Source organism: Helianthus annuus, chromosome 1, assembly GCF_002127325.2.
Source record: "Helianthus annuus cultivar XRQ/B chromosome 1, HanXRQr2.0-SUNRISE, whole genome shotgun sequence".
Taxonomy (NCBI): domain Eukaryota; kingdom Viridiplantae; phylum Streptophyta; class Magnoliopsida; order Asterales; family Asteraceae; genus Helianthus; species Helianthus annuus.
Genome location: NC_035433.2, coordinates 91,652,493 through 91,662,863, shown reverse-complemented (window position 1 = coordinate 91,662,863; position 10,371 = coordinate 91,652,493). Strand labels below are relative to the sequence as shown.

Here is a 10,371-nt window from a genome sequence, read left to right as displayed (position 1 = left end):
AAGTGATATCTACCATGTAAGTAAGTAATTCAACAAAATTACTACAACTAATAATACTTTTGAAAGAAAAGAAGCTAAATAACAAAATCAGTAATTAATTTATACATTCAGTCTTTTTAATTGAAAGAAAATTTCAACAACTAACCATGAGCTAAGTTGAAAAGGATCATTGAAACATAAAAGTGTATCTAAAATCCGTTTGACTCGGCAAAAATAAGAAACAAAGATAGATGTGAAATTCAACAAACACCAACACCACTTGAAGTGCAAACTCAGCTAAAATGGTTTTGCTTGTACGCGCATATTCAAGCACATGAAAATACAATACTCAATCAAATTGAATAATTTCCATGATGTTATCAGTGCACAGCTCCAGTTGGATATTATTTGATTAATCACTAATCAAACTGTATAAACACCAAAAATCTAATCAATATATGATCAATGAATGATTCAGATTAGCATAGCTAAAGGAAGGAAGACATCAACCAACGTCTTTCTCCATTAGAAAGCAGCAGATGGAAATAAAATCAGGCACCAAATATAGGAAATCTGATAGTTATGGAAATTTCCATACCGTTGTCGATGGTCGAATAAACTAACCATCATTCATGTAACCCTATCACAAACTAACCACCATAATCTTCATTTAGGGTGGAGGGAGTGGTCTCGGTGAGTGGAGCGGGGAGGGGGGGTTTACCGATTGGGGAACCATTGTCGGTGATTGAGTGGTGATCAGGAAAGAGGAGAGAGGTGGTGTGGGCAGTGACTCACCGACTTGGTGAAGAATTGAAAGGTGGGAGAGAGAGAGGGTGAATGGTGGGCCCCAACCCCTTTCAACCAATCACTTTTTTTTTTTTTTAAATTCTTTACCACTCTCCATGAGTTTGACCATTGCCAGTGATTGAGTGCAAAATGGAGAGTGGAGTGGGAACTTGACATGGCATGATATTATTGGCTAGAAAATAACTTAAACACTCACCATTTGGTGACCACTCCCTCCACCCTTATATTATATGCCTCAAGCCACGGGGGCTGGACATACATCAAAGAAATTACAATACGGAGGATTCAAATAAATTAAAAAAAAAAAAAAGGTATCAAACAAAACATGAGAAAGTAAAGTGAGTCTAGCAGTGCAGTGCAGGTCTTGCTAACAGCAGCAGCAGCAGCAACCCCACCTTTTGCATATTAAATCTATCTTCTCTCCAAATTAAACGATAATGAATGCTATGGGGTATTGCAAATATAAGACTTGCAATCAAGAAAACCCTTAAGGATTGAATATGATGAGGATGATGATGTTGAAGTGACAGATAAGGAAGCTTTTGTGGAAGATTGGTGAGGTGGGTATGGAGTTGGGTAATGGCACATGAAGAATGTTATCTTGATAACAACTGGTATTGGAGAGCACCGAGGTAATTCTTCATCTCCTCAGATGATTAATGTAAAAACATACGTGGCTAAAAGGCCGGAAAAGAAATGTACAACTTCCTAACGTAAGGTTTCAACTAACTAAACCACATAACACCATTTAAGCTTCCCATTATCTATATAGTATTTAGATCCATAAAAAAAAAAATTCAAATTCTTCACATACAGTGCCTTTCTTTTCTGATTTCATATGAATCTAAATTACATGTTCTGTTTTCTCCCTCAACAAATCCAGATTACAAAAGAATTACCTTAAACTATGACAACCGGACTTCCAACACTAATGAAAAACAACAATGATGATTTCCTCAAAAATTCTTGCTGCGTGGAATCTGGAATTATAGTTGCTCCATCTATGTATGTCATTGTGCCTGATTGTAAACCATGGTTATACTTATAAGTTGCATGTCTATCAACTTTTTATCCTAGCGTTAAAACGTAAGGGTGTTCACGCTCCAAATCTGTCGGTTTGGACAAAATGTCTCGACCGAACTGCTAACTACGGTTTTCGAAATTGACAATCCAATCCGGCTGGTTTTAGCAGTTTGGTGGTTTGAACCAATTTTTATTTTCAAAATCATTAGTTTGTATTAAAAATTTAAAACATTGAAAGTGATAACAATGGTTCATGAAATACATTTAAAAAACTGTATATTCCAAAAACGAAAATTTATATAAATAGTAAACAAAAAGGTTTAAACGTTCATTTTAGACAGCAAAAAACTGTATATTCCAAAAACGAAAATTTATATAAATAGTAAACAAAAAGGTTTAAACGTTCATTTTAGACAGCCCATTCAAAGTTTCAAACGATCAGCTGGCCCGTTAAATAGCCAAAACAGGACCGTATAAACCTCAAACCGGCCAACTTGCTTTCGTCAGTTTCAACGGTTTATAAGCACCCCTAGTTAAAGGGGTTGACGACCCTTTCTAATTTAGTACAACCTGAACACGTCTCGTAATCGTTTAACTGAACAAGTTATATTGGTCAGCCCGAACAGCAGAACAGCCAAACACATGTTTATTAAAGGCGTGTCGGGGAACTGCCACATCTAGAATAGATCTGTACCAGTTTCAAGAATAAAATTGTCTTGAAGGGAAATGGAAAGGCTTACCGATTATTATTGAGGAATCTGAACAACAATGAATGCAATTGTGTATAAACACCCAAAAATTAGTGCACCAGCAATAAAATTGTAAAGCAGCTGTCTGTCGTTTTTCGTGGGTATAAAAACCGATTTCAGTGTGTTTGTCAGCTCAAAAAGCCGGCACGATACCTACCCAGAATTACGCAAAAACCCAATAAAACAAATCACTAATTTTCTGGTAAGTCACCAATTAGAAAAATGAAAGGAGATGTTGCTCACCAAGACATAAATTGCAGTTGTAAGCATGAAATTAAGCATAGGGTAATTTGGTATAAACGAGAGAAGCCACTTTGGCTGTGCATTCGGGATATCTGATCTGCATATTGCAATCAAAGTGGCTTCATTATAAATTCTTCAAAAGTAACTATTTAATTATGAAAAATACAAAAACGACAAAAATTCAACCAACGCGGGATTCACTCACCTTAGCCAGATGTGGAACTGAGATATGTACGTCTCCAAAGTGATCTTACCAAGCCACCTATTACATACAACGAAAAAAAGTATAACTAAACAAATAAATGTAATTTCTTAACCGTAAAACTTTGTATCTCAGAAGTTAAAGGAAGCTTACGCGAAGAGAGTTAAAGAGTAATTTCGAAGATGTTGAGTGAAATTCCTCAAGCAAATGTAGACACTGACAGCAGAAGAAAAAAAACAATTTTATTTTAATAACCAAATAAATATATAAACCATACCAAAATACCAAAAATTTGCAAACAGTTACTGAAGATAATGTAGGTAAAAAAATTAACAAAAGTATTACATACGTTATAGGTATCCATGATGTGTAAGGGTGGTATTTGTTGTATGTAACCTTGTCCAACTTGTATATGTACTCATACCACATGTAACCAGCCTGAAAAATAAAATAATAAAATAAGGTGAGCCCACAAGATCTGGAACAAAGAGACATCTCAATATTATGCTGGTGGCAAGATGAGCAGGGTGGGTGGCTATTCAAAACAGGTTCGAATTGAAACAGGTCAACATTTAGTAGGGGTCAACCAGCTGGACCAGGTTGGGTTGACCCGGAAACACTTTTTGTCCAATTTTTCATATGGTTATAAATAACTAATCTGTCAGCCACAATTACAAAACCAATATTATTACAATAATAATCTGAATCTTTGATTTTAACAGTTTAGGAGGTTGTATGACAGGTGACAAGATGAGCAGATTGGTAACTATTCAAAACGAGCTCAGATTGAAATGGGTCGTTTTTTAGTATGAGTCAAACTAGACAGGACGGGTTGACCCAAATACACTTCTTGACCAATTTTGACCCGTCCCAGTCCCACTAAACCTGTTTGAAACCAACCTAAACCACTTCTCCCGCCCTAGCTAAATATTTTTAATTTGGCCCGTTTGAGACTAACCACAACAGAGACTGAAACAATGGATGCTTTAACGACGCGTCTCCGCTTACTATCAGACTCCTCAAGCTTTTCCATCCACTTTTCAACCTGAGAAAATATCATATAACATGGTTTTATTAACATTATGCATCAGGAATACAAATAAAAAAGAACTTTTTGAGCTTACATTAGGGTGAAGATAAGCATAAATCATTCCAACAATCCATATATAGCGATCTAGCCCAGATCTGAAATGCCACTCATGCAACCGAGGGAGATCTGGTTTTGCAGGATCAGTGTAACCTGCAAATGGAACAAAACTACTTTCAGGGATTATTGTGACACGTTAAATCTTTTCCGAGCACAGAAAACCAAACTCATAACACCATATGATGTATATTGTGAAATTAGCAGGCTCATTTTTGGTTAGACTGGGAGCATGGCAAATGAGCTGGAAAAATGCCCAAATTCTCAAACCGTAAGGAACTACAGGGCCCAAGAGCAGTCCACCATAAGCTCTGGGACAGGCCTGACGTTGGACAAATGGTCCAAATTTATACATCTGGTTGCCTTTCTTATTGTAAGTAGCATGAGGGGATTTCATTCAATCACATAGAATTTTGATTCTTGGAATTTTGGCCTCCTCTTTATAAATAAGTTATCTTGCAAATTGGCAACTTATATACCAGCAAACGCAAACTTCAATAAGTTAAGATCTAAAGTTGTAAACTATAGAAACTTTGGAATCCAAATCATGGACTCATGCTCTCCTCATTTATCCATTTAGAGATTGCAATTAAAATCAACTCTTTATAAGGGTGAGAGGGGTGGTCACCTTGTGGGGAGTGGTAAACTCTCACCAAAGCCAATCAAAGCATGCCATGTCAACTCCACTCTCCACTACCACATTTTACACTCAATCACAAGGGGTGGTTCACCCCGATAATTTTTTCTTTAAAAAAAGAAAAACTATGATTGGTTGAAAGAGAGTGGGGCCCACCATTAACGCCCTCTCTCCTCTTCACTCAAGCGGCAACTAGTCACCGAGTTTTATGGTTTACCGTGGGGAATGGGGGGTCGGCGGCGGTGTTACCACACGGTGACCCCACTCCACCCATGCACCCCGTTCACTCTAAGGGCAATTCGCGTTATGGTTTATTTATCTCTGACAGGTCAAAGGGTAAATACTAAAAAACGAGTCAAATGCGTAAAACGAGTCACATGTCATCCACAGTCTATTTTGAGTGCATTTATAGCAGAAAACAATTGTTCAAGAAATTATATTATCAATGAAAGAATAAGACTTTTGTAGCCAATATTTGACTCGCTAATTAGTAATTACTTACTAAAATTTTGGACTTTAGGAATAATATTTTCAGGTCAACCACGATCCGACATGTATAAAAATTTATACAGTTTGAACGGATACCAAACCTGCCTGACCCTCAAGCCTCTATTTTACCACCTTTGAACCAGTTACATCTGTTCTCTATTTAACAACATACACTAGAAGGAAGAGAATATGCACCTAATAGGTATGTGAAAGGGCTCCAGATTAAATAAAAAACTCCTGGGATCTCCCAAACCAAGACAACCACAAGAAAGCAAGCAACAAGCTTCACAATCATCACTGATCTTATCTCGTTATATTTGCTTCCAATAGCAAGTGCCCCATACACCATAAGAGTAAAAAGAGTGTGCATAGGACAGATATAATAAAGCATATAGTCGTTGTTGAGAACTATACAACAAAATGCCACAAAAAAGTTCAGCCTCCACATCATCTGCAATAAAAAAAAAGTTAAATTAGGTGCATCCATACAACAAATTAAATGTAAAGGTAACTGCGCAAAAGGATATGGAAATTCAAACCCTTTAAATACACAAATGTGGCTACCATGCCATGTTTTTCATATCAAAAACAAAATTAACATCACCAAGGACAGCAAGAAACAGGAGGATTAACAGTCAAAAGTAAAAAAAAGTTAATAAATAAAATAACCTGAGAAAATCGTGCAACACTGAAATCCTTTCGAATGTAATAGTAGGAGAAGTTGCCAAAACCAGTCATCCAGACATAGGCAGCAATAAAAACACGAATCGCATTGTATATCTCAGTGGCAGCAAAGTAATGATACATTAAGAAGAGAACCTGTAAAAATTCCAAGAAAAACAAAAGCACTGACAATAAGAAACTATGAATGAAGAGCTAAAATTAAAGTAGCTTAATTCAATATCGCAAAGAGAAAAGTACTGCCACAGTGATAATATTATAAAGTTCTTGCCTGCATCCATCCTTTCCACTCCTCTGTTTGATGTCGATTGAGGTAAAGTATCGATTTCCCCGAGAATGCTGACTTGTCACTGTGTTTCTTCAGAGAAGTCATTGCTGAAACAATGATAAGAAGAGCGTACAGGAACATGAAAAGATCGCGATTGTAGCTCTGTAAAATAGAAAATACAGTTAGAAACAAAAAATGGAAAAAGAGATGAAAAACGCCCAAAGTCTAGAATAGAACTTTAGAAGGGAGAATCATGAAGTAATGACCTTTGTTGATTCAGGAATTAAGCGGGTGCGGTCACATATGTAGAAATAGAATAAAATTCCCCCAAATTCTGACCTAAACGAAGTAGTCAAGTCATATGTTGTTGTGACAGATTAGAGAAGAATAGACCCGTCAAAACAACTCAACACCAAGAAAGGACTATGACTTACATTGCTCTTAGGGTTGCTCGATTTTCAATTAAAAAGGACTCCTCCATTGTCACAAATCTAAAACACAAAAGGTGCAGAATGTAACAAAACATTTCACTGAAAACAGAAAGGATAAAAACAAATATGATAAAATCCATCAAATTGTTCACTAACCTAATCAAGTTTGCTTTAATGGAAGCAGCAGGCTGCCTCATTGATGCTGATTTTGTAAGGCCTCCTTCCAGCAAAACAGCCCGATCATCTTCCTTAATTGCTTCACTTTGTAATTCAACCAAGCTATTGTCTGAGTGTCTGGTTACAAAAGACAAGTAAAAATATAAAAAAAAGAAGCTATAAAAATATACTTGACCATATGGTGTAGTCGTTTTAGAATTCCAAATTCAAGTCTTTTGATCACAATACACAATAAGGTTTATATACTAAAAGGTTTCAAGATGCTTCCCAAATAATTGAACAAATAAGGCTTTTAAAATATTTTATGTACGTTCAAAAGTTACAAAAACATCTAAATATATGATGAAACTCCAATTAATTCTGCCAAGTGCCAACCCAAAACAAGCTCCATAAGCTCTCAAGAATCACATACAGAAGATATAACAAGCAATTATAGTAAATTAGGAAACTTACAGTTTAGATGGGGACGAAGATTTCTTGTATTCCAACCATTCTGAATAAATCCAAGAAACAAATATAGGGATGATACCAAGCAAAAAAGACACCTGCAAGATGATCATAAATTAATAACATTAGGAAAATATAATCACAAAGCTATATAACCCATACGTTTGGAAAGACATACCACCAAGATATATGTTTCTAATACTATTATTGGATAAAAGTTAATACCAAGCCTTTAAACGTGCATGTTTAGTTCATTCAGATGTTCCGTTTCCATCAAACTTATATAAAAGTTTGTTTAAATTTCACATCAGAAACAGCAATCTAGAGTATCCAGTCCACTGTGTTTATTTTCTTCTCACGTCACGTGTTCCTGTTTCTCACACGAATTGGTATTTACAGAATTATCCTAACTCAAGTTCAATGTCAAATACTTCTGGGGCATGCAAACAAAAGAGCACTTACTATGATGCATATAGCATTGTCCATGAAACTAGCTCACGTAAACATATGATATTTGAGTGAAAAGAAATATCGTGTGCAAGATCAGTATTTGTTCATCTAAAGTATAATCATTACGAATCAATATGCGGGACAATTATTACAGGATGATCTGCTTGTAGAATAAGAGGCTCTTAAACTAAAGTTGTGAGTAAGGAACTTGTTCTGAAACAAGAAAAGCTATAAGCTTCTGGTTACATGACAATATGAGTTATAAAACATATGATCTATCTTATTCCACCATCAAGGATAACCTTACAACTTCATAGAATAAGATCACAGCCTATGGTCCAAGTTATGTGTGATGAATATCATGAATTTGCATTGATGAGATGACAAAGGGAGCTAATGGATTCACCTAATATAATGCTGCAACAAGTATCATAGAAATGAAAACGCAATGCCAATATCAGACAATACCTTGAGCATTGAGCAATAACAAGTCCCTTTAAGATCAAATCAAAACCCTAAGATGAGTGCATTCTTGGGTGTACAGAAGATCTAAAACGCTAATTCAGAAGGGAACAATCTCAAAAACAGTTAATTCTATTGCAGCACATAGGGGAGATCTTACTCATCATCAAGGATCATTACTAACCAATGCTTGCATTTGGACATACAATAGATACATTAACTTCCTTACACAATCAATCAATCAATCATATCAAATTGAGATGAGAATCCAAACATAGAGAAATCCAAATCGATCTCTAAATTCAGAATTACTAAACCTACTAATAACAGATCAAGTGTCGGTTAAAGTACCTGTCCAGGTGTTAGAGGTCCAGAAACCACCATTTTGATTCGATTTCAACAGCAACAGCAACAGGTAGTAGAAGAATAAAGAGGAATGAAATCAAATGAGGAACAGTAGTTGAAATATTGGCATGGATGATTGGATCTATGGAGTAGAGTATGTATATATACAGGAGACAGTGAAACCCTAACTACTAGTGGAGAAGAAGGTAGAGAGAGAGAGAGAGATCTGAAGCAACAACAAGTGAGAGAGAGAGAGAGGAGTTGACGTCGTCGTTTGCTTCAAGAAATGAAGATCGGAGGAGACATCTTTGTCTTGTTGAGAGAGAGAGTTAGATTCAATTAACCGTTAATCGGTGGTTGTTTGTGTTTCTCTACAACAAAACAAGCTAGCTCTATATATTAATATTTATGATTCTATCTAATCTAATTAATCTAATTATGTGTATTTTTATTATTATTAAGAGGCTGTTTGTTTACCTCTTCTTAAGGGTGTAAGGGGCACCCACCTAAGAGGGGAATCTCTTCTCTTACGCCCAACTAATCCTCGTGTGCCACGTCAACTCCCCTCTTAAACTCCCCTCACACCCCAATTTGATGGCGGCACTCCCCTCTTAGGTGACTTGTTTTTTTATTAAAAAAAAAAGTTTTCATTGGTTGATTGAATGGAGCCCACCTTCTCTCTCCTCCCCTCTCATCGATGCCTATCCCACGAATTTGGTCCCCGATTTTGGTCCCCGAGTGATTGGCGCCACCTCCCCTATCGGCACATTCGGTCTGGGGTCACCGAACTGTGCCCCGCACACCCTATTGCTTAATGAGATTTTTAATGTTTTAGATCTCTTATTTCTTACTGGTTCAGCACTTAATGGTTTAGACTGTTTGTTTCGTGAGCAGATGTCTAAATGGTTCAGACATTTGCTTCTGAATGGTTAAGTATTATACAGAGTCTGAAGACCTCTAATCTAAATTTGCCTCTGAAGTGTTAAGCATTATATTGCCTCTTAATGATTCAGACCTCTTATTGGTTCAGCACTTAATGGTTCAGACCTCTTACTGGTTCAGCACTTAACCATCCAGAAGTTGCCAAACAGCCCCTAACTCTCCATCTCGTTTCGAGTTGGGTCCGTTTCTGCAGCTTCGGGTTTGAGTCTACCGGATGCCTCCTGTCTTTATCATTTATATAAATAAATAAGACCATTTAGGCAATGTCTCAATCATTTAAGTAAGAAATTATTAATAACTTTGAAATGTTTGTCCATGAAAATGATATTTTCTTTTATGAAACTTACATTATATTTATTTACAACAACGGCTTTCTTTGGAGAGCCTCGTTACTCTGTTATGGTAAAACTACTCTAGCTAAACTATGTTGTCTTAATCAAGCTTACACTAGGAGTTTTTAACTGTTTCCGTATCCAGTGTTTCACTCGGGATCTTGGTTAAAGGGGTAAAACTATCACAGTAAGGAGTTGGCCCCCTCCCTCGGGGCTTGTAGGGAGAGTATGTTGGCCTTGACCTGTCATGTTGCAGTTTATCATATAGAGGTTTCCGTGGATAGAGAGTACCTTTTTCTTGAGGTTTGGGGATCGGAGTGGTTTTCCTGGGAGCGAGATCCAATTCCTTGGCCTTGCTACCAGTGTCTTTTCCCCTAACGAAAGCTTTGACCCTGTCCATGAGGTAGTCGAAGGTCTCAGGGAACTCTTCCCCCAGCTTCTCACATAGTAGGGTATGTTTTAATCCGTTTATGAAACTGCTAATCTTCATCACCTTTGGGACGCCGTTGATGTTCATACTTTCCTTGATAAACCTTTCCATATACCGATCCACCCGTTCATTA

The 10,371-nt window shown here is 36.7% G+C and overlaps 1 protein-coding gene across 1 annotated transcript; it reads right to left on the bottom strand.

Moving 5' to 3' along the window:
* Positions 1 to 1,525: 1,525 nt before the first annotated feature.
* LOC110876314 (protein REDUCED WALL ACETYLATION 3) lies at positions 1,526 to 8,908 on the bottom strand. Its single transcript, XM_022124491.2, has 16 exons — positions 8,541 to 8,908; positions 7,284 to 7,375; positions 6,810 to 6,947; positions 6,657 to 6,713; positions 6,489 to 6,561; positions 6,226 to 6,384; positions 5,943 to 6,092; positions 5,469 to 5,724; positions 4,128 to 4,243; positions 3,962 to 4,048; positions 3,353 to 3,441; positions 3,157 to 3,219; positions 3,007 to 3,063; positions 2,802 to 2,898; positions 2,550 to 2,711; positions 1,526 to 1,805 (listed from the first exon to the last, which is right to left on the bottom strand). Exons 1-15 carry the CDS (start codon positions 8,571 to 8,573, stop codon positions 2,556 to 2,558), a joined length of 1,623 nt encoding a protein of 540 aa, XP_021980183.1. The 5' UTR covers positions 8,574 to 8,908; the 3' UTR covers positions 1,526 to 1,805; positions 2,550 to 2,555.
* Between the last annotated feature and the right edge of the window lie 1,463 nt (positions 8,909 to 10,371).